This window comes from Eurytemora carolleeae, unplaced genomic scaffold, assembly GCF_000591075.1.
Source record: "Eurytemora carolleeae unplaced genomic scaffold, Eaff_2.0 scaffold249, whole genome shotgun sequence".
Classification (NCBI taxonomy): domain Eukaryota; kingdom Metazoa; phylum Arthropoda; class Copepoda; order Calanoida; family Temoridae; genus Eurytemora; species Eurytemora carolleeae.
In genome coordinates this window covers 228,712-255,596 of record NW_019396162.1, presented here as the reverse complement: position 1 = coordinate 255,596, position 26,885 = coordinate 228,712, and the positions used below count along the sequence as shown (strand labels likewise).

The 26,885-nt window shown below is 33.1% G+C and overlaps 2 protein-coding genes across 2 annotated transcripts in view; one reads left to right on the top strand and one right to left on the bottom strand.

Annotated features, from left to right (window-relative positions):
• Positions 1–1,809: 1,809 nt before the first annotated feature.
• Positions 1,810–26,885, top strand: part of LOC111696861 (paired box protein Pax-6) — a gene marked incomplete at its 5' end in the record, with an annotated part of 26,008 nt that continues 932 nt past the window's right edge. The window contains 15 exons of the mRNA XM_023466608.1: positions 1,810–1,881; positions 2,560–2,594; positions 2,795–2,884; positions 4,121–4,177; positions 4,590–4,649; positions 5,036–5,104; positions 5,604–5,650; positions 5,837–5,887; positions 9,935–9,984; positions 23,092–23,273; positions 24,662–24,846; positions 25,029–25,068; positions 26,349–26,411; positions 26,552–26,605; positions 26,669–26,790. Coding sequence (XP_023322376.1) covers positions 1,810–1,881; positions 2,560–2,594; positions 2,795–2,884; positions 4,121–4,177; positions 4,590–4,649; positions 5,036–5,104; positions 5,604–5,650; positions 5,837–5,887; positions 9,935–9,984; positions 23,092–23,273; positions 24,662–24,846; positions 25,029–25,068; positions 26,349–26,411; positions 26,552–26,605; positions 26,669–26,790 — 1,177 coding nt within the window. The remainder of the gene's footprint in view (positions 1,882–2,559; positions 2,595–2,794; positions 2,885–4,120; positions 4,178–4,589; positions 4,650–5,035; positions 5,105–5,603; positions 5,651–5,836; positions 5,888–9,934; positions 9,985–23,091; positions 23,274–24,661; positions 24,847–25,028; positions 25,069–26,348; positions 26,412–26,551; positions 26,606–26,668; positions 26,791–26,885) is intronic.
• Positions 11,283–18,077, bottom strand: LOC111696865 (alternative oxidase, mitochondrial). Its single transcript, XM_023466615.1, has 9 exons — positions 17,855–18,077; positions 16,577–16,696; positions 16,444–16,508; positions 15,924–16,001; positions 15,397–15,564; positions 15,230–15,328; positions 12,578–12,694; positions 12,457–12,510; positions 11,283–11,870 (listed from the first exon to the last, which is right to left on the bottom strand). Exons 1-9 carry the CDS (start codon positions 18,023–18,025, stop codon positions 11,783–11,785), a joined length of 960 nt encoding a protein of 319 aa, XP_023322383.1. The 5' UTR covers positions 18,026–18,077; the 3' UTR covers positions 11,283–11,782.

Genomic DNA, 26,885 nt, shown 5'->3' with positions numbered 1-26,885 from the left:
TTCATTTTACTTCATTCCTGATTTACAACGGCACCCTTCAATCTTTTGATTTATCAAGTAGCAGCCAGCAGGCAGGAAATTATCGTTGTTTTTTAATAACGAAAAGATGCTTATATGGCAATTGCCTTTCTTCTGCTGCCTAAATCTGCGGGTCGCTTAAAAGTCAAATGGAAAGATTGCAATTGAAAAATATCAATTTTATGATATNTCATATTGGGAGTGAGGTAGATTTTTTATTATCAAAGGTTATTTTTATTGGAAGGTTGATGTCATTCTTGAAATTGATTTTCAGACATTTTCTTTTAGTTTTTACGATAAGAACGTATTATTTCTCTCTATTTATAATATGAAAAAATACTAAAAATGTGTATTGAAGGTCACAGTGGTGTAAACCAGCTGGGAGGTGTTTTCGTTTCAGGAGATTAGAATTAAACAATTTTTACAAAGAATATATGATGTTAAAATTTAGTTTGAGAAAAAAAGCACTCGATTTTTTAGTTTGTACGATTGCCTACAAAATCGGTTGAATTTTAAATTTTCAAATTGTTCCTCTAAAAGAGAGTGCTAGACTTCGCAGTGTTCCAGTTTTTAAATCTGTTATTTTTGATAAATAGTATTTTCTAATCTTGAAATACAGGGCGCCCGCTTCCAGATTCCACCAGACAGAAAATAGGAAAATATTTAAACCAAACAAATCAAATCAAACCAAACTAAAACAAACTAAATTCCTCTCAAATCAAATCAAACAAAATCAAATCAAACAAATCAAACCAAACGAAACTAAAACATACTAAATTCTGCTCAAATCAAATCAAACCAAATCAAATCAAACCATATCAAACCAATCTGAATCAAACCAAGTCAAACCAAAATACACAAAACCAACTCAAGCTAAACCAAATCAAACAAACCAAACTGAACCAAACCAAACTAAACCACCAAACCCAAACAAATGATATCAAACCAAATCAAACCAAAACAAATCAAACCAAACCAAATCAAACCACACCAAACTAAAGCAAACCAAAATGAACAAAACCAAATCAATCTAAACCAAATCAAACCAAAACAAATCAGAACAAACCAAACTGAACCAATCCTAACCAAACCAAACCAAAACAAAACCAAATCAAATCAAACCAAAACCAAAAAAACTCCAAACCAAATCTTATTAAACCAAATCAAACCACACCAAAAAAAAACTAAACCAAGCTAAACAAAATCAAACCAAACAAAATCAAACCAAACCGAATTATACTAAACCAAACAATTAGTAACAAAATCTCTAGATCCAACTATTACTGGTATAACCATATGATCTGTGTGCAAGAATAATTAGGGTATTTGGATCTTTTTATGCATTGAAACTTCTCAGATTTGGGTATTTTAATCATATTTTGTTATTCTGTTAACAGAAACAAGGCCTTAGAAAAAGACAAAATTTGACAAAAACAAATCAATGAAGTAATTTCCCTTGGACTCTGCGTTGAAACTTTAAATTGCATAAAAGGGTAAAAAAACGCTTAACCTTTTTTTGGTCACCCTCTTTGTTCAACATAATTTCAATTTTTTTTCAGTTTTTTCCGATCCATTTTTTGATAAGTCAACAAAATAGATCCATAAATCTAACTGAACGAGTTTAACTCTCGTTCTATCCATTTAAAAAATGGTGAGCTAGCCCAAGACCAAACGTGTGAATTTTACGTGAGTAGAAAAACTATCAAAACTTGGTTTCAAAAGATAACAAAAAAATTATACTTCTTTTGGAAAGTACAAAATTAAGAATGATATGAACATGTGTGGTTTATTTTTATATTTTTGTTCTCAGTTGAATTAGCGCACTCTGGAGCACGTCCTTGCGATATTTCAAGAATATTACAGGTCAGTTTATTGGTTTGATCACTCATCTTTCCATGTCATATTTCAAGAATATTACAGGTCAGTTTCTTGGTTTCATCACTCATCTTTCCATGTCATAATCTATGGCTGGATCTATTGATCGTTTATATACATTTTACTTTTAAATATTCATCTTTTCATTCATTTTTTTACATACAGGGTGTCCCACATCATATTAGATCGTCAAAATTACGATTTTCGGGACTAATCAGAACATTTAAGTAGTTTGAATCATTTTAAAAGAATTTAATAAGGCTAACATAAAAATTTTCTTGCAAAAAAATGCTTGGTTTTTGGAGTAAAATGTCTTTATTTTGTAGAATGAGATAAACTAATATGATATGGGACGTAAAATTATTTTTTCTACTCTTAAATGAAAAGTATGAAAAGAGTCGAGAATTATGTTTTTAAAAAATCATCTTATAGAGGTTGTGAGGGATATCGAGATCATTGTTTACTAGTTGTACGAGATCAGAGTAAGTTCAATGCTCCGTCTCGTGCTGAGCTCTCGGAGTACTGTTGTGGAACTCTTGTATAGACTATCGTCTCCCACAATCTGATCTTTATTTGTTATCAATTAACAACATAGGTTGTGAATGAAGCAAAATAAAAATGCTAAATTTTAAGCTTCTATGGTTCTAAATAGTTATTTTAATTCAGGTCTCAAATGGATGTGTATCAAAAATACTTGGAAGGTTCGTATTTTTTTTTCAGTTTTTTATAATTTTTATAAATAATTTTAATTTTGAGTATTTACGATATTTGAAGAGTTAAAAGTATAAAAAACAGAATCTAACAAAAATCTTACTCCATTTGGATTTTAAAGATATATGTATATGTTTTAAATCCAAACTATAAAATGCTTTGAAAATTTAATTTAGCAACATTTATTTAGATATTACGAGACAGGTTCTATCCGACCTAAAGCTATTGGTGGATCCAAGCCAAGAGTAGCAACTAACCTTGTGGTTAGACATGTAGAGAGGTAGGTTAGCTATAAAGGTAAAGGCGTAGGCTAGTCATATAGGTAGAGAGGTAGGTTAGTCATATAGGTAGAGACTAGAAAGGAGCGTTAGTCATATAGATAGAGAGGTAGGTAATTTATATAGGTAGATAGGTAGGTTAGTCATACAGGTAAAAAGGGAGGTTAGTCATACAGGTAGAGGGGTATGTTAATCATAAAGTTAGAGAGGTAGGTTCGTCATAAAGGTAGAGAGGTATTTTAGTCATACAGGTAAAGAGGGAGGTTAGTCATACAGGTAGAGGGGTATTTTTATCATAAAGTTAGAGAGGTAGGTTAGTCATACAGGTAGAGAAGTAGGTTAGTCATATTGGTAGTGAGGTAGATAGTCAGACAGGTAGAGAGGTAGGTTAGTCAGACAGGTAGAGAAGTAGGTTAGTCATATTGGTAGTGAGGTAGATTAGTCAGACAGGTAGAGAGGTAGGTTAGTAATACAGGTAGAGAAGTAGGTTAGTCATATTGGTAGTGAGGTGGATTAGTCAGACAGGTTGAGGGGTAGGTTTGACAAAGAGATTTTGAGGTACAGCCGGACCCTTAAGCTTTGAAAGAGGACAACTGTTAAGAAATTTCTATGTGTATTTAATATCAAAGAAAATAGTTTTACTAGCAGGTTGAAAATCAACTTATTAAGTGCAGTTCCATTGCTGTATTTCTTGCTCAATGAACTATTCAAAATAATATGATAATAATCTTAGATAATAAAACTTTGCTCTGGTTGTGTTTGCCAACATATATGTATATAGTATTTATTTGGATTTGTTGTATAGTATCTCTTATCTACAGGGTGTCCCAATAAACATGGAAATTCAGTGACGAATTTTATATCGTCTTTGTTATGAATTAACATTGTAATACCTAATTTCTAAAGCCATAATAGTATTATGTCTGCTAGAGTTTATTTTATGAAAAGGGTAAAAGATGTGTAAAAAATGTGTCTATAATGTCTCGGCAAGATGAACAGTGAAGACGGCCTTGTTTATTCTGTTTGTATAGTGCAATTTTATTGTTTTACTAAGTACACCCTTATGTAGTCAAAACATAAACAAACAAATTGTGAACATAGCAGACAAAAAATCTTTTGGATTACAGCTTTCTCAGTAGGTATCACTATACTAAATCAAAGAATTATTTAAGAAGACGATATCGAATTCGTCACTGAATTCCCATGTTTATATTGTTTATGTTTATGTTTATATTCAGGTATAAAGCAGAATGTCCATCAATATTTGCCTGGGAAATCCGTGAAAGATTGCTCAGGTAACTGCAATTAAAAAATGTCGAATAAAATCATATTCTCATTTAATAAACTTAAAGTTGCATATCCTGAGTTTAATTGACGTTAACCTGTCACGCAGGAATCTATTTCCATTTAAAACAAATTAGATTTATCAAAATCAGTTTGTCATAAAAAAGATTAAGTTCGAAATAAGGTTGATCTTCATTGTCAAATACGTCACAAAAACGGATTAAATATACAGAGGGCGTAACTTTTTGTTTTTGGGCTAAGGCTTAGCTTCAACTTTTGAATTTAATACTTAACATTTTTTAATTGAAGGATTCAAGATTAATTTCGGAGATAAACTGGTATTCAACTAATAAATAATTAAGCACCGAAAGTATATGTTAAAGATTCAAAAGTCACACCATTAGCAACAATTTTTTATTTTAGGGATGGAGTTTGCTCTACTGAAACTATTCCTAGTGTTTCCTCCATCAATAGAGTTCTTAGGTAAATATTCCTGGTGTATTCTCCATTAATAGAGTTCTTAGATAAATATTCCTAGTGTATTCTCCATTAATAGAGTTCTTAGGTACATATTCCTAGTGTATTCCCCATTAATAGAGTTCTTTATCAATATTCCTATAGTTTATTCTCCATTAATAGAGTTCTTAGGTAAATATTCCTTGTGTATTCTCCATTAATAGAGTTCCTAGGTAAATATCCCTAGTGTATTCTCCATTAATAGAGGTTCTAGGTAAATATTGAGATCAAGTATAAACATACAAGGAATTGATAAATATACTTTTGATTATTCACTTTAATCCGATGAACACGTGTATCATGCAAAGTTTTAAATATAATGTCAAGGATATATACAATATATTCATTTTTAGGAATATCAACGCCCGGGAAAAGGCAGGAAAACAAAGAATGAGTGCAGGAAATGCTTGGCATGGATTCAGGTAATGTAATCTAATCGCTTATCTGATTGTACTTATCTTCCAACAAGCTGAATCGAACGGATCCAAGTTTAGGACTCACATAACCGACTTAACCTGATAACCCACCTTGAAGGTGTTAGGTACTTTCCCAAAGGATTTTTCCCAAGGGGCAATTTCCCAAGGGTGATTTCCCAATTGAGAACTTTCCAAATGTGCAAGTTCCCAAGCAGCAACTTCCCAAAGGTTAGGTTATGCCTTCTGAGGCACCGCAGGCTACAATGGGGGGCCGAGCGCTGCGTCTAGGATAGACTTGGGAAGTTGCTACTCGGGAAAATACACATTTAGGAAGTTGCCACTTGCGAAAAATCCTTGGGGAAAGTACCTAACATCACCTTGAACCCTTCTCCTCACTTAATCCCAGCAGTTAATGATATCTTTATCATTTTGGCCAAATGAAAATAATTTAGGATGTTTTATTCAAAAAGTTCAGTTTTTTAAAACATTTTTTGTTTTTGCACAGGACAGAGAAGTTAAAAAACGGTCTTTTACCAACCAGCAGTGCACAGGGTGAGTTATTAAAATTATAATATGAAGTTTTTTAAACAAAAGATTTTAATAAATTGTTCTTTGTTCGTTACGGAGTTTTTTCTCCATTGGTTAGCAATTTATTTTAAAAAGTTAGAATTTGAACTTTTAGTATTATTAGCTATATTTATTAGCATTACATTTTTTTCTATTTCTATTTGTTGGAAGGAGTTTGTGCAGAGGAGGAAGAAGATGGTTTGTATTATCAAGAAAAACAAGGTTTATCTACTTTTTTAAAGATTAGTATAAATTTTGCATAATCACCGGGATGAATTCAATCTAAACTATATTGTGGAACCTAGAGATTGATTCCTCTTAAATTCAAATAAGAAATATTTAGAAAAGGTTATTGTACATCAGACAAATATTTCTTATTCAAATGATTGAAGTACAGTCTGCAAAGCATATGGTAGGGCGGGCCGCGTCAGTTGTATCTCCCTTCTAAAACATACTCATTGGCAACCCCGCTTATCGGTTCTATAAGTTTCATTTGCTTATTTCTCTTTTTGCTTGTAAATTGCACGTAATATTGAAATCTTTCTCCAATTATGCTTCCTAGTCATGTTGCTCCTTCTGTCTAGACATATATATATAGGTACACATATTTGAGTAAACATTTTGATAAACAGAAGTTAATTACAGCAGGTAGTGCACAATTTTTACATTTTAATTGAGCCAGGACCTCTCTAACCATTGCTGGTTGTTTTGAATGAGATTATGAGAGGCCCTTTTCAGAGATAAATACAAATATATGAAACAAGAACAGTTTAAAACTAAAGGAAAGCAAAACGAGGTGAAGGAGAAGGAAAAGTTAAAGGAAAATTTATGGAAGTGTAGAGAGAGAAAAAAATATTTGTCTATACTGCAGTGATTTTCGACCATCTTTTCCGTACACCCTTCCCTCTATAATCTTCTGACTGCACTATGTTCTCTTTCCTTAGTTCCTTCCCCTTTCTCTTTGTTCCTTGATTTTCCTTTCTTTCTAGCTGTTCCCCGCCCCAAGTTCCTTAGTTTTTTTTTCTCTCTAGCTGTTCCCCGCCCCAAGTTCCTTATTTTCCCTTTCTCTCTAGCTGTTCCCCGCCCAAAGTTCCTTATTTTCCCTTTCTCTCTAGCTGTTCTCCGCCCCAAGTTCCTTATTTTCCCATTCTCTCTAGCTGTTCTCCGCCCCAAGTTCCTTATTTTCCCATTCTCTCTATCTGTTCCAGTTCCATATTTTCCCTTTCTCACTAGCTGTTCCCCGCCCCAAGTTCCTTTACACCCCTTTTCTCTAGCTGTTCCCCGCCCATGTTCCGTATGTTCACTTTCTTTCAATTCGTCGCCCACGTTACTTTTTCCCTCTAATTCCACGCCCCATGTTCCTTCTGTTTCATTTACTCTGTTCCCTGCCTCATGTTCCTTATTTTCCCATTATCTCTGTTCCCCGTCCCTGTTGCTTATTTCTCCTTGCTCTCATGTTCCCCGCCCAATGTTCCTGATTTCCTATTTCTCTCTGCTCATTGCCTAATGTTCCTTATATTATCTACGTTTTCTTTCACTCCGCCCCCCCCCTCATGTTTCTTATTTTCTCTTTTGTTCTGTTTCCCGCCCAGTGTTCCTTCTTTCCCCATTCTTTCTTTTTCCCGCCCCATATTCCTTATGTTTTTATTCTTTTTCTCTCTGTTCCCCACCCCATGTTCCTTATTTTCTCATTATCTCTGTTCTCCGTCCCATGTTGCTTATTTCCCTTTTCTCTCTGTTCCCCACATCATGTTCCCTGCGTTCCATTTTCCCCTGTTTCTTTTCCCCTTTCCTTTCCCATATTCTCCCATCGTGTTGGCTCCCGCTCTAAACCACCATTTACCAACTATAAGTTTCATGTTATCGTATTCAGCTTGACTGGTTTNAGAAAACGAAGAACAATCGTTTTTGAAAACGATCATTTTCAGAAAAACGATACGCGACCGTTTTTTATACGATTGTTTTTAAATAAACGATCGTTAAAAAATAACGACAGATTATGTTAAGAACTTGAAACTGTTTGAATTTTATCCAAAACACCATATTTAGTAGCAGTTTTAGTATTTTTTTAATTTTAAAATAGAAGTTCTCTTTTGCATTGTGTAGTAATATCGGAAAACCATTTAATGGTTGAAAATAGTCCATAGCAAACTTTGCAATTATGGTCGTCTTTCATTAGTAACAACGGATTTACCTCTTGAAATGTTTAGGCACGTATTTAGCAACAGTTTTAGTATACTAATGTAATCATATATACACAGAGCAGAGAATATATAAATATATAATTATATAAATATTCCATACTCGTGGACTCCATAATATACTTGCATATCTTCTCAAATTCTATTTGGTAAAATTATTTAGAGTATATCTTCATAACAGAGTAATATCCATAGAGTATATCTTCATAACAGAGTAATATCCATAGAGTATATCTTCATAACAGAGTAATATCCACAGAGCATAACATCATAACAAAGTAATATCCACAGAGTATATCTTCATAACAGAGTAATATCCACAAAGTATATCTTCATAACAGAGAAATGTCCACAGAGTATATCTTCATAACAGAGTAATATCCACAGAGTATATCTTCATAACAGATTCATATCAACAGAGAATATCTTCACAACAGATTCATATCCACAGAGTATATCTTTATAACAGATTAATATCCACAGAGTATATCTTTATTACAGAGTATATCTTCATAACAGAGTAATATTCACAGAGTATATCTTCATAACAGAGTCATATCCACAGAGTATATCTTCTTAACAGAATGATATCCACAGAGTGTATCTTCTTAACAGAGTAAAATCCACAGAGTATATCTTCATAACAGAGTAATATCCACAGAGTATATCTTCATAACAGATTAATATCCACAAAGTATATATTTATAACAGATTAATATTCACAGAGTAAGTCTTCATAACAGAGTAATATCCACACTCCACAGAGGGTATCTTTATCCTAGAGTAATGTCCTCAGAGTATAACTTCATATTGAATGGTTAAATAATAAATAATACACTGGTTATATCTTTATAACAGAGTAATATCCAAAGATTATATTTTAATGACAAAGTAATATCCAGACTCCACAGAATATATATTCATAAAGAGTCCTATCCACCGATTAAAACTCTAAAAATGAAACATATCATTTTCTATAGAACGATAGAAAGGAACTGAGTTATTGCCACAAACTCTGATTTTCTAATCCCTTTTTCTTTGCCACCCAAATACTGTAGAACTTAGATATCTTAAACTATGAGCTCTGTTAGATCAGAGCTGAAAACTTTAGAACGGTCGATATTGAGATCAATGCTTGATCCTCTCTTTTTCTTAATCTGGAGAGTAGTCTAATCTTGTACTTGTATCCTGAAAAGTGAATAAAATTCAACCAATCAGAGTCGCGTTTAAAGAAGCCGGGAAATTTGAAATTTTACCCGCCACTTAAGATTACTATACGGAAACGGAAGGGACTCTCTAATTTTGAAAAACAGGTTTTTGATTTTTCTGTACAATATCCAAAAAAGATTGGATTAAGGAAGAACTTATTCCTTCCAAAAATTAAATTTATTAAACTACTGGAGAAATTCTAAATCCCAATATACTCAGAGAAGTTCTGTAATTTGAGCTGATATTGACACGTGTTATAATAAACCATATTGGCACGTGTGACACATCTGATAGAAGTGTCACATAAACTTAAACATGAAGGAACAAGGGAGAAAAAACATAAGTTAGCTACAGTGATCCCCATAAAAAGGATTTTCGGTTGCTAGAATTTAGAATTTGTAAGTTTATGTTTTAATTGAATACGGTGGTGTACTTATTAAAATAAGAAAATTCCTCCATACAAATACAGTTGTCAGTCTTTATCTTTCAGACAGATTATACAAACTTTTACTGTGTTCCAAAAAATAAATTCTAGCACACGGAATTATGAAATTTGAAATCAGGTATGAAACTGCATATTCTGAAAATATGTTTATTGTTACATCCTTTATACTGATCATAATTTGCTAAACAAATGTCTGGCTGTATACTAAAGGTGTTAACGTTTCGATTTCTCGAATTTTAGCGTTCGTTACGATAATATTCATCATACGCATATAACGTTGAAACGTAAACGTAACGTTGAACGTTTAGAAATTGTATTGTAAAAAGTACAGTTTACATTAAGTAGGACCATATTTTCTATTGTATTTAATGTCCAGGTACAAACAAAATTATTTCTAAATAAGTTTGTGTTTAGAAAATCGAGATTTGCATGAAAAATCTGATTCAGGAGATAATTCATATCAGGTAAGAGTATTTTATCAACAGAAGATAAAGTAACACTTTTATATTAAATTCTAAAGTAATTAAACTTACCAAAAATATGAAAATATTAAAACAAGAGTTCACGGATTTCAAAAATTTAGTTTTAAAATAGTATTTCCCAGTTTATTTGTATTGTCCATTCTTATACAATACCATCTAAAATATGATGAAATGCTTACTGAAGTCGAGTACAAAAACCTCGGCAAATCTACGGTAATGAGATTATTTATATGAAATAATGGAAAAAAAATAAAAATGGCGGAATCAATTTAATTAATTTGAGATTCTTAGAAGTATTTGGATGTGCAACTGAATCAAAACATAAATTGCAATTTCCACTTAGGGTTGGTAATCGTTTTTGAAAACGATCGTTTAACGATCGTTTTTTGCTTCGTTAAACGATCATTTTTAAAAACGATCGTTTCGTTTTCTCAAAAAAACGATCGTTTTTAAAACAACCCACTCGTTTTGAACTGTTAGAAAACGAAGAACAATCGTTTTTGAAAACGATCATTTGAAAGAAGGACTGTAGTCTCCAAATTTACGGTTATTATCAAGAAGGGTAGTCGTTAACGAAGGGTAGTCGTTAACGATCGTTAACAAAGGGTAGTCGTTAACGAAGGGTAGTCGTTAACGATCTTTAACGAAGGGTAGTCGTTAACGATCGTTAACGAAGGGTAGTCGTTAACGATCGTTAACAAAACGACGAACTTTATAAAAACGATAGTTTTGAAAAACGATCGTTTTTTTAAACGATCGTTTTTTATAACGATCGTTTAAAAAACGACAGTTTTTAAAAAACGAACTTTTAAAAAAAAACGATCGTTTTTAAAACGATCGTTTCGTTTTTCGATTTTCCTCGACGTTTTCTTAACGAAACGATCGTTTTTTTCAAAAATCAAAACGTTACCAACCCTATTTCCACTTCAGTAAACTAAACTTTTCTTTGGTTGTAAAATACATTAATTTCTTTGCAAGACAATAACAATACTTTTTGCAATACGGGGGGGGGGGGAATAATATATCCTTCCCCCCTCCCTCTTATCCTATAACCACCTTTAAATGGCTTGTTTTAAACCTATAACTTTAACAACAACAAAACAGTTTTAACATATTTAAATAATTTATTTCACAAAACAATTTAAGATGGAAAAATTGTGAATAAATACTTTTATCCAAATTATTAAAAACCCTTCAAGGAAAGTGAAGTCAATCAGAACATAAGGTGACTTTCCAGTCTTAATTCATTTTGATTAAGAATGGAAATAATAAAAATGAAATTATTGCACTATATATTGACATATATTATCATTCTAAAATTATAACAAGCAAATTCTAGTGTAACAAAGCTTACTAATAACAACAATCTTATAGCATATCTAATTCTATTTCATTTCTTTTCATCTCCTAATGCTGCTTTGTCAAGTATGAGTTTCGGAAGAGGTAGAATATTTAATTTTGATTTTCGGATTCTGATTCCATTATTTACATTTTCGAAATTTTCTAAAAAATTCATTTTAGCATAATTTACTGAAATAATTTCATTAAAATGTTACTAGTGACTTACTTAATAAAAAGAATACATTACAAAGTAGATACATTAACAAAGAGTTTAAACACAAGTTACATCTGAGAATACTGTAATATTATTTAAACATTAAACATGAAAACAAGTAATTTCATGAACTAAGTCAGATTTCCTAAGTATATTCAGACCTGTATTTTATCTATTTGGTTTCCATGAATTTGGAGGATTCATACGCTGCTTCAAATATCCATATTACTGTCCTGGTCCGTAAGGGTTGTCTTGGTTGTGGTCTAGATCTCCAAGAGTATGGTTTACTTGTCTATGATGTGCCTCGTCAGCTCTAGAAACAATAAAATTTATATCTAACATTTATCAACGAAACCCGGGTTACCAACCTTGCGGGGAAAAAATATCAATTTGGTATTAAAAATAAGCCACAGAAAGAAAACACCAATTAGTGCAGAAAAATAACCGCCATTTTACCAATATTTATTTTCTAAATATGACTACAATCATATCTGTGTATATATATAATAATGTTTTTGGCTTAAATTTATATACATCATAGTAATAACTCTGGCCAAACGGAGGAACCAAAATGGAAGAATTTTTTCGAGGGAACCCACTGGAGTATGCTTTAATAAGGTTTAAATTATAAATTATTTTTAAATATTTTTGCAGAGTAAGACATAGTTAAGTAAAGTCCGAATTTTTGGAATTTGCACACAAGCTTTAAGCACTTTTATCATAAAAGTGAACTCTTTGAATTCTGTACTTTATGTAACATCCGATTTGTGTTCTTCAACGTGTATCATGATCCATATGGTTTCTAGTAAAAAATAGTAAAAACGAACGGAAATATTTTTAAAAAATCTTACCCATGAATTCAAAATTAATTACGGAGTATATAGCTTATAAAAAAATACCTTATCGCAAGAATAACATCTCTCATGACAGCCTTTTCATCCAGCTTCCAATATCTGCACAAAAGAAAATATTGTTTAAAAGTAAATTTTTCACTTTATCTTTATTGAGACTTATCCTTACTTGACTGCAATAACTGGTGCTGGGAGATTTTTCCACATTGGTAGTTTTCCCTCATCAATCTTATTCAATATCTGGGTATAGGTTACAACTGCTTGCTCCTCTAGGTATCCAACAAACCTGAAATAAATAGACTTTTTGTACAAGGTTACCCTCAAAGGATTGTACTTCAGAGACGACTGTAGAGAACTTATTTAGTCTGTTTCTCTAAATTCTGGGTTCATAGTTCTTTTCCCCCAAGCTAAATCATTAAGTATATCATGTGAAAACCCATGACTCAAGTCAGAAGACCAATTTTCTCCTTCAGATCATCATATTTAATGAATGTTAGGTCGTCATAAAAATCTTTACCTTTGTGGGTAACCCTGTACATGATTGATAATTAAGAAGAAATCATTTATAATGTAGCAGAATAATAAACTGTTGTCCGCATTATAACAACCCGGTAGACTTGGTAAAATATTTAGGTTTAATACTTAATGTTTCATATAAAATAGGCTAGAGAGAACATAATACAAGGTTTCCCATGCAATCAACACTGGAATAAAATTGCAACTATTATTTTGTCTTTGTTTCAAGCGGGATTATTTTGTAAATATGATTTAATAGTATGACGGTTGAAACATTTAACACCGAAAACTAATATTCTTGGGATTTTCTAAAAGTGGTCTACCAATTCTTCTCCTACAAAATTGACGGAGATATTAGGAAATTTTGAAGGAGAAGATAGTTAATAAAAAATTAACGAAACTATTCAAACGTCTGATATCTCTGTCAATTTTAAAGACACAAAGCAGGTAGACCACATTTTGGAAAGCTTATTAGACGTTCAATCTTTTTTTGATACATTTTATGCAATCTAACAATTATTGGAAATCAAAGACGATATTCAAGTCGTCTCTCAATTCCCATGTTTATTGGGACACCCTATATAAATATACATCTGGCAGAAGTGTTGAGAAATAAGGTAGCCTAAGGAGAACCTAGCTATAATATACCTGTGGCAGAAGTGTGGGGATATAAGGTATGTTAGGGAGAACCTAGATATAAATATACCTGTGGCAGAAGTGTGGGGATATAAGGTATGTTAGGGAGAACCTAGATATAAATATACCTGTGGCAGAAGTATGGGGATATAAGGTATGTTAGGGAGAACCTAGATATAAATATACCTGTGGCAGAAGTGTGGGGATATAAGGTATGTTAGGGAGAACCTAGATATAAATATACCTGAGGCAGAAGTATGGGGATATAAGGTAGGCTAGGGAGAATCTAGCTATAAATATACCTGTGGCAGAAGTATGGGGATATAAGGTATGTTAGGGGGAACCTAGCTATAAATATACCTGAGGCAGAAGTATGGGGAAATAAGGTATGTTAGGGGGAACCTAGATATAAATATACCTGTGGCAGAAGTATTATGTTAGGGGGAACCTAGCTATAAATATACCTGTGGCAGAAGTATGGGGATATAAGGTATGTTAGGGAGAACCTAGATATAAATATACCTGAGGTAGAAGTGTGGGGATATAAGGTATGTTCGGGGGAACCTAGATATAAATATACCTGTGGCAGAAGTGTGGGGATATAAGGTATGTTAGGGGGAACCTAGTTATAAATATACCTGTGGCAGAAGTGTGGGGATATAAGGTATGTTAGGGGGAACCTAGATATAAATATACCTGAGGTAGAAGTGTGGGGATATAAGGTATGTTAGGGAGAACCTAGATATAAATATAGCTGTGGCAGAAGTGTGGGGATATAAGGTAGGCTAGGGAGAACCTAGCTTTAAATATAGCTGTGGCAGAAGTATGGGGATATAAGGTATGTTAGGAGGAACCTAGATATAAATATACCTGTGGCAGAAGTATGGGGATATAAGGTAGGCTAGGGGGAACCTAGATATAAATATACCTGAGGCAGAAGTATGGGGATATATGGTAGGCTAGGGAGAACCTAGCTATAAATATAGCTGTGGCAGAAGTATGGGGATATAAGGTATGTTAGGGAGAACCTAGATATAAATATACCTGTGGCAGAAGTGTGGGGATATAAGGTATGTTAGGGAGAACCTAGCTATAAATATACCTGTGGCAGAAGTATGGGGATATAAGGTATGTTAGGGAGAACCTAGATATAAATATACCTGTGGCAGAAGTGTGGGGATAGAACCTAGATATAAATATACCTGTGGCAGAAGTATGGGGATATATGGTAGGCTAGGGAGAACCTAGATATAAATATACCTGAGGCAGAAGTATGGGGACGTTCAGTAGGCTAGGGAGAATCTAACTGTAAATATACCTGAGGCAGAAGTATGGATGAATAAGGTCGCCTAGAGAAACCTAGCTATAAATATACCTGTGGCAGACGTATGGAGATATAAGGTCGTCTAGAGAGAACCTAGTTGTAAATATACCTGTGGCAGAACTGTAGCGATATTAGGTAGGTTAGGCCAGGGAGAACCTAGCTATAAATATAACAGTGGCAGAAGTGTGGAGATGTAAGGTGGTCCAGAGGAACCTAGCTATAAATATACCTGTGGCAGAAGTATGGGGATATAAGGTAGGCTAGGGAATACCTAGATATAAATGTAACTGTGTCAGAAGTATGGATGAATAAGGTCGCCTAGAGAGAACCTAGCTATAAATATACCTGTGGCAGAAGTGTGGAGATATAAGGTAGGCTAGGGAGAACCCAGCTGTAAAGGAGAGCTGTGTAAAAACAACAACGCCACGAAATATTGGCCCAGGTCTAAAATTAAAAAAAAGTTTTAAAATTGTATGAAAAATATTAAAAGTTATTTTGATGTAAGAGCCTACTTTTTGAGTTCAAGGAATGTAAGTAGATGCATTCTCTCGTTCTCTGCCTCCTCTATAAGAGTATGAATCCAACCATGATCTCTTCTCATCTTTCTTAAGGATTGAAGATGTCTGATCATCCCAGCTGAGAAACCTGGCACACCAGCAACTGTTTCGAGGAAGATAGCTCTGAAATCAATCAGTTTTTAAGAAAGTTAGAAATGAATCAAGTTTTTTCACAAACTCTGATTTTCTAATTCCTATATCTTTACAACCCAATCTTACAATATGTTAGATAGTCTAATTTATGAATAATGTTAGATCAAGTCATCTGAGATTCAAATATTAAAGGTTAACACCATCAGATTGCGAAACGTAGTTCCATTAGAGAAAGAATTTGTAAAACGCGATGAACATTGAACTGGGCTTAAATATCCAGATTAAAAAACTCTTTTTTTATTGAATTGTCATTAAAGTCTAAATGTTCCCCGTCAGTAAGTGAAATATTGTCAAGGTTGTATTATTATACTAAACTAAACTATATTTACCTTATCAGAACAGATCTTTCATCCAAAGTATTAAGTTTGTTCTGGATTGTATAACCAGAAAACAGATCAAAACTGGTCCTGGTTGGATACAAATATTAGAAAACAGATCAAAACTGGTCCTGGTTGGATACAAATATTAGAAAACAGATCAAAACTTGTCCTGGTTGGATACAAATATTAGAAAACTAATTAAGATATAATAGAAAATTAATGGATATCAAAATTGATGTTGGAATTCAGATCATTTAGTGGTTGTTCCAGATATTTAGAAGGATGTGCCAGATAATGTCGAATATGTGCCAGATAATTTTGAGTATGTGACAGATATGTTTAAGGGGATGCAGGATAATTTTGAGAAAATCACAGATATCTTTAAGGTTTTTTTCTATTCAAAATATGTCTAGTTTTTAATCTGGTGGCTGGTACGTTTTAAGAAGGGAAAATGGTAACAAATTCAATTTATGACCCATATTTATAAGCCTAAATTAATTGCACAAATAAATGTAGTAATAAATTGAACCTTAGGGTCATCACTGAAAAGTATGCTAGATGATCCGCTATTCCTTGAGGTTTCCTGTGACTAATCTGAATAAAAAGTTAAAAATGACTATTATTGATAATTACATTGTTTTGGGTAAAGTTTGTGAGTTTACCTCTACTTCGTTGAGTTCCTCGTTGGACCAGATGGGATGAGGGAAAGTGTAATTTTCAATTTTTGGTTGAGTTGTTTTAGAAGTAAAGTGATCCAGGGATTCAGTTGATTTCGCGTAGTTCTAAATAATTTAAAGGTAGTGACCGGCTATGTAAGGTCGTTGAACTGAGAATGCAGTGTTGTGGAAAACTTCTTTAAGATTCATTTGAGACATATTAAACCTTTTAAAGATCTGTAAATCCTGAGTTTCAGCGCAAGTTCAACGTTGGGGGTGGATACGTTTTCAGAAATAGTTTCTTTTTGAATTATTAAATAACGACAACAAAAACAAAGTTAAAATCATACAGTAATCTAATTAGATGGTTAGGAACATAATTCTCAAAAGAAATTTGTCAATGCTAGAATCAATTATTTCGTTTTCATTATTATATTGAATTTATTATTTTCTTTGAATTTATTTGCAGATTTCTACAAATTCTTCAAATGTCGTCTTTTCAATAATAATTCTAGAAAATCTGCAGAAAAGCTTTGTGAATAATGAGAAACCAGAATAATTAGAAAATAGAAACTAATAATTGAACAAGATTACTTATTTTCGAGGATAAGATTAATTTCTTAATTTTATTTTTAAAAAAACTAATTCTGAAAATGTATCCACCCCCAAAGTAGGAGTTTTGAACATCGAATTTGCGCTCAAACTCAGGATTTACAGATCTTTCAAAAGTTTGATATGTCTCAAATGAATCCGAAAGAAGTATTCCAAATTACTGCATACTCAGTTCAACTACCGGACACTCCCTTTAAAGGGACTGTAAACGTAATTACAAGTGACTTACAATGCAAATATTGTGTTGCCTGATTTACAACGGTACCCTTGAAAAGATATCAATGTGTTTGTTAATTCCATAAAACTGTTTATTTTCATTTGCGGTTTCTCTGCGTAAATTACATGCTCGTTCCTTGCTCATAAGAAGCAATCGCATTTCTTGTTTATAAGAAGCAATGGAGAAAAACTCACAGATACTTTTCGAGTATCTTTCACATGTTTGATGAGATTAAGGTTTCAAGGGTACCGTTGTAAATCTGTGCATGGAGGATCTCTAGAAATTGCTAATATGTTCCCTTTAAAGATACTTTTTTACTTGTTGAATGTAGAAAGAGATATTGAGGAATGTACCTAGTTTATTGCAAAACAAAAAGAAAAGGTCGTTTATAAAACCATTGCTGGCTGTTTCTTTCAGCTGATGTTGTATTAAAGACTTGTTTACTTAAACCTTACCTTGAATGGTTCAGCATCCTTGAGACGGTGAACCTTCTGATCAGTAGGTCCACCAGTAGAAACACATCTAGCTAGCTGAATACCAGGGTTTAAACCAGTAGACCCTCTTAACAGTTTAGTAACCTTTTGGAGCTTGACACCACAACTCAGGCCTCTGTGGCAGATATTCATTTTTGGGTGGAATAACGTTGGCAAAATCTGGAAATAGAATGATCCAGTTTTACTTCATTTTCGTTAAATCCTTTGGGAAATAACTTTGTAACATTCCAATATAAGAAGGTCAGTGGATGGGGAATGGGGACCATGGTAACTGACCTGTCCTATCCTGTTCTGTCCATGGTACCTGTCCTATCCTGTCCTATCCTGTTCTGTCCTGTCCATGGCACCTGTCCTGTCCTGTCCTATCCTGTTCTGTCCTGTCAATGGTACTTGTCCTGTCCTGTCCATTGTACCTGTCCTGTCCTATCCTGTTCTGTCCTGTCCATGGTGCCCGTCCTGTCCTATCCTATCCTGTTCTGTCCTGTCCATGGTACCTGTCCTGTCCTATCCTATCCTGTTCTGTCCTGTCCATGGTACCTGTCCTGTCCTGTCCATTGTACCTGTCCTGTCCTGTCCATGGTACCTGTCGTGTCCTATCCTGTCCTGTCCTATCCTCATACTGTACATTAGTCCCACTCCCAGTTTATTTCATTAAATCACAGTTTATTTCATTAAAAGAATAGATATTCAAAATTTGATTTTCCCCGCATACTCATAGGCCAATTTTACGCGGCATTACAAGCACGACTTTGTGACCTTGTAGCTCATCCAGGTTCCTTTATAAGTAAAGAAAAGCAGATTAATTCGGTTGTATATTAGAAATTTATAACATTTTTATTCTTCTCAATAGCTCTTAATAAAAGGAATAATGATTGAAAACATTAAGATTTTAATTTTTATCTTACGTTAAACTTATTTTGGTTTGAGGTGCTGTAATTGAGATTTATATCCATCTAGATTTGAGTGGTGAGGGTCGGAGAATGAAGGCAATGTTCTAATATTTTTAGACAACAAAATATTTCAAAATCCTTAAAGAGCAAGTAAAGATTAAAAAGAAAGAACGTAGATTAAAATCCGGTTTCTTTAATAAAATAGGATTAAATTTAAGGAATATTTCTGTACAAATGTTGGTCAACTTCATGATAAAAATATCCTATAAATTATTTCAAACATAAAAAGATCGAATAATGTATTTTTAATGTTTTTTTTAAATCTTACAATTTTCTTAGTATTCATATTCATTGTATACGTCACAGTACACTTCATTTACAGGTCAAAGTACATTTTATGCTTGATAGTACACTTTCTAATTATATATTATATATTGCTGGCAAAGTACATATTATGCTTGATAGTACACTTTCTAATTATATATTATATATTGCTGGCAAAGCTTTAAATACTAAGTTTTGACCCAGAACAGAGGTTGATTCCTATCTTATATTTCTTTCAAGAAAGTTGAGCACATATTCGGGTATCACTGTCACAAATTTTGCTCAACACAAAATGACAAAAATGTTTCCTTCAGATGTTAAACTGGAGTACTTTAAACCTAAGAAGATCGAAATCTTAAATGTTTTAAACGGGGAATAAGAATAAAGGGAAGGGAAATGACGCTGGTCTGGCATGAGAAAGCCAGGTGCACTGCTTGCAGCTTTGCAGACAGGTTCCTTATTACACAAGCACATTCTTTTGGTGCAGACACACAAAATGACTACAGTCAAGGAAAGTGCAGAAAAAAGTCGTCAATTATAACTAAGCTTGAATTTAACAAGTAGTTTAATGTAAACTTTAATCAAATTATATTCTTTGCATGAAAATTTGGCTTAAATATTTAAATAATTTATAACATGTGTATTAAACTTGTTATTAAGTAAGCATAATTAACAATTAACAAATGTACTCTCCTAGACTGTACAAATACCGAGATTCTTCTGCACTGTATTCACTGACAGTACAACTTTCGGTTCCTTATCACACACGAACACTCTTTCGGTACAGACACAAACGCATGAAGTTTCCGCCCCCCTGGTTTTAAATCATAACGTAACTTATTTTATTAGAAAGCTTTTGAAGAAAAATGTTTTTATATTCTTATATGTATATTACCGAATATACGATATTTTCTCGTTCGTATGCGTAAAATCAAAACTAAAGGAGCGACAGGGTCACAAAGTCGTTTTACCATCTTGTTTTGTGTCATGAGCAAATGATTTTATTTCTGCAGTGCTAAATTCACTTACACCATATTCTTTTTTGAAGATTATGCAATCCATCGGAAATGAGAGTCTCTCTTTTTGCCATTTTCTGTCTAATCTAATCTAGGACACTTTCCTGTTTGAATTCCAGCATTGAAGAAATACTCTAAACAATTGCATGAATGTTCTTGTTCTTTAAACGACCCATTATTGCATATTTTAAAAACCCCGATGAGTGCAGAAAGGATTTTTAATCTAACAAATATAGCAAAAAACACACCTTTGTACAGAAAATGTTTTTATTTCTTGGGATTGATCACAAATGTTTCAATTTGTAGTTATTTTGGATCTTTTCGTTCTAAACGCAGAAATAGGATGATTATCGATCATAAAGGAAAATTGTCAATAATAATCTTTCGAAAAAACGTGGCCTTAACCATGATTTCAAGTGACCCTCCATGCAAGATGCCAGTACTTGATTCACAACGGTACCTTTAAATGCTTTGTATAGAAACATGACAATATATTCCATATATGATAGTTGAGTATTGTTCAGATATGAGGTTTCAAGGGTATTGACATCTTAAAATTTACGTCAAGTCGTCTTTGAAGTTTTATCCTTGATGTAGGTAACCCTGATATATTATCCATGGAACATTCATAAAAGTGTGTTTTACATTGAAATTCTTTAAAAATCCTCTAAGGCTAAGACTGGAATTAGATTTGATTTAAATTTAGCAAAGAACATGATAAAGTTGAGGGATTTAAGGGGCAGACCGGCTATATAAGGTAGTTGAACTGAGTATGCAGTGTTGTGGAAAACTTTTCAAAGATCTGAAAATCCTGAGTTTGAGCGCAAATTCGACGCTCAAAACTCCTACTTTGGGGGTGGATACGTTTTCAGAATTAGTTTTTTTAAATTATTAAGTAATGACGACATAAAATGTAAAAAAATTCTACAGTAAACTAATTAGTTATTTAGGAACAAGTTCGAGAAAATAAAAATTAATCTTATCATCGAACAAAAGTAATCTTGTTAAATTATTAGTTTCTATAATATTCTCATTATTATGGTTTCTCATTATTCAAAAAGATTTTCTTCAGATTTTCTGGAATTATTATTGAAAAGACGACATTTAAATAATATGAAGAAATCTGCGAATGAATTCAAAGAAAATAAGAAATTCAATATAATGATGAAAACGAAATAATTGATTCTAGCATTGATTTATTGACAAATTTCTTTTGAGAAATATGTTCCTAACAATCTAATTAGATAACCGTATGATTTTTACTTTATTTTTCGTCGTCGATATTTAATAGTTAAAAAACCCGATTCTGAACGTCGAACTTCCGCTCAGTTTGATATGTCTCAAATGAATCCTAAAGAAGCTTTCCACAACACTGCAAACTCAGTTTCACTACCTTACATAGCCGATCTGTCCCTTTCAGTGAGTGTTAATGATCACCATATTATACAGATATTTATCACCCCTATGAGTGACAAACAAATTTGACGCACAAGAAACATATAATATTTAAATTTCATAACGTAAAACGTGTTCAGCTCAATTTCAAACTAAATTATTTAGATTCGCTTAAACCAATTTAAAAATAAAAAATTGAACCTTCACATTAAGCTAAAGTAAAATTCGTATGAGATCGAAATCATAAATGTTTTCGAAAATAAATTCTATAGCTATATGGACACTAAATGTTTTGAAAGTTGTCATTTGCAACAAAATTAAATAGTTTTTTTTATTTTTAAGTGTAAAATTAGAAGTACAGCTGAGTTTGAGATCACTATGTGGTAGCAGTTATTTCTTGAATTGGGTTAGAATCTTGATATTTTATTCACTAATATTCTGAATAATATTTACTCCTACTGGGCCGGGTGTTGCCTATCTAACTACCTAAATACTAGAGAATACTAGACAGGCAGTATACAAGCTGGTGTATAGCTACGGCTTCAAGTTTGTACTATGTGTATACATTGAACCAGAGGATCTCGGCACGCAAGGTTAAACCTTCAAACTAAATTGAGTAAATTCTGATGAAATATGTAGCCTTAACGTATATAACCTTTGAAAACAAGCATTTCTTCTTAAATGTAAAGGTTTACCCTCTAGATTTGCCTTAGATAAGGTAATTCTGTAATGAATCGAATTACAGAAAGTTGTGTCAAAGTGGTGTACGTGACTTATTTACTTTCTTCTCTCTCTCTCTCGCTCTCTCTCTCTCTCTTACAAGCTTTCTTCGTCCTTTAATATATTTCCAGTTAATACGAGGATATTTTTCTCTCTTCAATATTCGAAATTCCTCCTTTATAAATTTTTTCTCTACCCCGACTCCTCGACCCTTTCTTCCTCCCCAATCCCATCCACCTTCCACTCTTCCTTTCCTTTCCTTCCCCTTTCTTTTTCGCTCTTCCGTCGTCAATCTTTCCTTCATTCCTCCCCAACCATGTCTTCCATTTACCTCTCTTTCCTTTACCTTTTCTCTACCGCTCATCCCTCCCCATTCCTCTGTTTTCCATGTCACTTTACACCCCAACCCCCATTTAGGCTATATATATTAGGCTATATATATTAGGCTATATATATTAGGCTGAGCAAATCTTCAAATTTTTAATTGAGAGATATATCTGTAAATTATACCAATTATATTCCAACTAACAAACGTAAATCTTATTATACAACGAAGTGCATCCTTTCTGTATCGTCGAATACTTTCTATTTTCAGTCATATTTTTATCTTTAATTCAAAATCCGTTAAAAAAAGTTCAAGTAATTGTTTGCCCTCTGATGCCTGATCCATGTGTGTGCAAAGCTATATGTCGAATATTCAAAAACCTCTTTGTTAATATTAAACAAACAATATGCATATTGTATTTGGACTTATTTCTCCGCATGACTACCATTTTCTGTCATACAACTGTTTTCATGGATTTCAGAGAGCCCATTATTGGACAGTATTATGACTAAAAACCAAAATGTTTAGATAAACGAAGACGACATTGAAACCAAGCCTGGAACTTCTGATTCCGCTGGTATAGTTGGGAGAGGGCGAGTTGGGTTGGAGAAACAAAATATTAACAAGGATGACAAGAATGATGATCAACCCAATGCTGGTGACAGGGAAGATACTAAACACATGGACCAGAACAAAATTTACATTCAAAGGTTTTTTTTTAAATTAGGAAAGTCCCAAAATGCAAGGCACAATTATAAGAAACGTGTTAGGAAGATCTATTGCTACGACTTTGAGATCTCATTAGCTTTCATTTTACTGTTTAAAGTGAACAAAGATTACCTTTTTGTTGCAAATCATTATAAAACTTATATTTCTTTTAAAAAAACTCAGACACATAACTAAAATTAAATTAACTTTTGTATAATGTGAAATACAGAGTGTCCCAAAAACATGGGAATTTAGTGACGAATTCGATATCGTCTTTGTTATGAATTAGAATTGTAATACCTAATTTCAAATGCCATAATATTATGTCCGCTAAAGTTTATCTTATGAAAAGGGTAAAAGACTGCAAAGATGTAGGTATAGAAATATTGAAGGAGTTTTTAAGTGTAATAAATATATATTATATAGATATAAATATATATAATAATGATCAGTATTAAAATTGGTTTTGACTAGGGTTTCCAATCGGAATTCCGTTGCGCGGATTTGCGAGCAATGGTTCCTTCCGCTTGCGCCATTTCATTGCGCGCAATTGCGCTATAATTGCAAAAAGGGAGCAATTAAATATTCGCGGAATTCGCGAAATTGCGTGCAACGGAATTGCTTTTCTATCTAAAATCAATAATTTTAACTGTTCGACTTACAAATTTATGCAGCAGATACAAGAATGGAAATATCTCTGTAGATTTCAAAATAATCGAGGCCCAAGTTTCACAATTGTTTCAACAGTCTTATAATTTTTAAGTTTCTTTTAGTTAAGCTACTAATTAACAATTTTAAATGATACATTTTTCATTTGTTCACATTGGATAAACATTAAAATGGAAACTTTTTGGTTCGTTTAATCAAAATTAGATATTTTACTACAGTGAGAACCAGAAAACTATGGAACAGAAGGACAACATCATAGTGTATTTGTATTTGTACAAATTAGCAAAAAAACGTTCATTAGTAAATTATTAAATCACTTATTCATTATACATTAGTCTGCTTGAGTATAAAATGTCGTCTTTCTATGCCAGAGTTTTCTTGTTATCATGCTGCAAATGAATATTATTAAATAAAAGATTAAGCTTAAATTCAATTTTCTTAGCATTTGAGACTAAATATTAGTGCAATAATTAATTGTAATTATTGCGTGCCATAAGGTTTAAATTGAATATTATCAAAAAGTTGGAACACAAACGCAAGAAAGTTGGACGGAATTGCGCGCTTTTGCGCGCACAATTCCGTTGCGTTTATTGCGCGCAATTATTAAGCAATTGCGCGCAACTAAATTCACTTGCGCTCAAGGGCTCGCAATTGCGCGCAAGTAAAATCCACTTGCGCTGGAAACACTAACCTGTCTCATAATTTTCTTTTATTCATTTAGAGGAAAGTTACCACGGGCATCTCCAGACCCTCCTTCTGCTCCTTGTGGACCCCCTAGAAACACAACAATTAGACCTTCCCTTGCCCCTTCAAATCCTTCCGTTGCCCCTATAAACCCTTCCTTTGCCCCTTCAAATCCTTCAAATCCTTCAAATCCTTCCAACCCTGGGCAGATGTCATTCATAGGAAATACATTTTACGTGCATTTTAAAAAAATTTGAAGATAAATAGTTAATTTTAATTATATTCTTAAGTTGAATTTAAAAACATAGATAAATATAAGTTTATATTCTTAAGTTGAATTCTTTACCTTTTAGACATTTTTCTTCACAATATGATGCAACGTGAATTGTACAACGTTGTTTTAGGCGCCAGTATTCAAACTTTAAATGTGTTTTGTCCATACCCGTAAGTATTGTTTAATTCTTAAATGAACTGAGCTGAATATGTAAATCATGTATTGCGATTAACCCATTCAATGAACGTAGATATATATAACTCTGTCTGTTATGGGAAAACAGTTCTGTTAGAGTTAAAGATAGATCTAGAACCAGGAACAATTCCCAAGAGATCCAAAGTGAGACCATTAAAGATAGAAGGACAAGATGGGTGAAAGATCTAAAGCTTTAAATTTCTTTAATAGTCAAGGATGGTTATCCATTAAAACGTTTAAAAAATTCTCCCGAAGTTAAAAGATGCCACAATATTCACGTCAATCGATGCTTGTGGCGCCCACCAGAGATTGTACAGCATTCATCAACCTGTTCAAGACCTTCCGCTACAAACACATGTCTTTCGGCAGTAACTACTCGAGGATGCTGGACCTGGCTATGGCTCATCTGCCTGCAGAGTACTTGTTGAGTTACCTGGAGGACATACTAGTGTATTCAACGGATCCGTGGGGAACCCTGGAACACCAGAGGAAGGTAGTACAAGCTCATACTCAAGTAGGGATCAAGATACAGCCAAAAAAGACTAAGATTTTTCAGTCAGAAGTAGAGTATCTAGGACTTAAGGTGAGTATAGAGGGAGTACCAAAGATGCAAGGAGATGTATTCATTTCTTGGACTCGCAGGATATTATATTCCGAGGTACTCAGCTTTGACAAACTGCATGGATGGGATGAAGAAGGGGGTAAAATTCGAGTGGTCAGAAGACATGGAGAAGGATTTTAAGGAGTTGAAAGCAGAGTTAATTCACAGCAGGAAAGATCCAGGCATTTACAGACTTTAACTCCAGAAAGCCTTTTATAATCACCACGGACTGGTCTGCTTTGAATATTGGTGGTATACTGTCACAAAAACAGGACGGAGTAGAGCGTTTTATTGGTTGCTGGGGTAGGAAGTGTAACTGATGTGAGAAACATTATCCATCGATGAACGGAGAACTACTGGCTTTAGTGAAGATTATAGAGCAACGGAAAGCATATCCTGAAGAACCCGCCCCCCCCCCTTTTTTAGTTTATACAGATGCATCTAGCCTGAACTACATTGTCAGGCGTTTACTGCATCTCTTTTTATAAATCTGCAGATCAATTTAATTAATCTGCAGGAACCTAGCAGGGATATTAAAATAAAATAAAAAGCGCCCACAGTGGATATCAAGATTTAGCAACTGGGGATTAAGGGAATTATTTCAAAAATGTTCAGCTCATCCCATTTTTATCTTTCCATATTTTATGTTATTAGTGAGTTTGGTGAGCTGAATTCAGTGTACAGAGGAAATTTACATGAACATGTGTATCCTTACAGGTACATGCGTTAAGTTTGTATAGTTGTGCAGTTGTAAAGTTATACAGTTGTACAGTTATACAGTTGTACAATTGTACAGTTTTACAGTTGTACATTTATTCAGAATTTTACAGATTCCTGATAATTTCAAATATTTTAAGAAGAATGGGTAGTCCTGCATCCTACACACAGCACTATGCACAGCAAAACTATAGGTAAATATAATGTGAAAGATCGTTTTCATAGAAATGCTATAACATTTTTTGTTTTGTTTTCAGAAGTGTTCATGAATCACAGTACAGGAATGTACAGTCACATGTACAGGAAAACTCTGATCATGTACACCCTGGATACGATCCTGTTCATCCTTATCCAAATCCAAGATGGCTGGAAACAGAAGGGGGGAATTTATAAAAAAAAATAATATTGATAATAATAATGCTAATAATAATAATAATAATAATAAGAATAATAATAATAATAAAAACAATAATA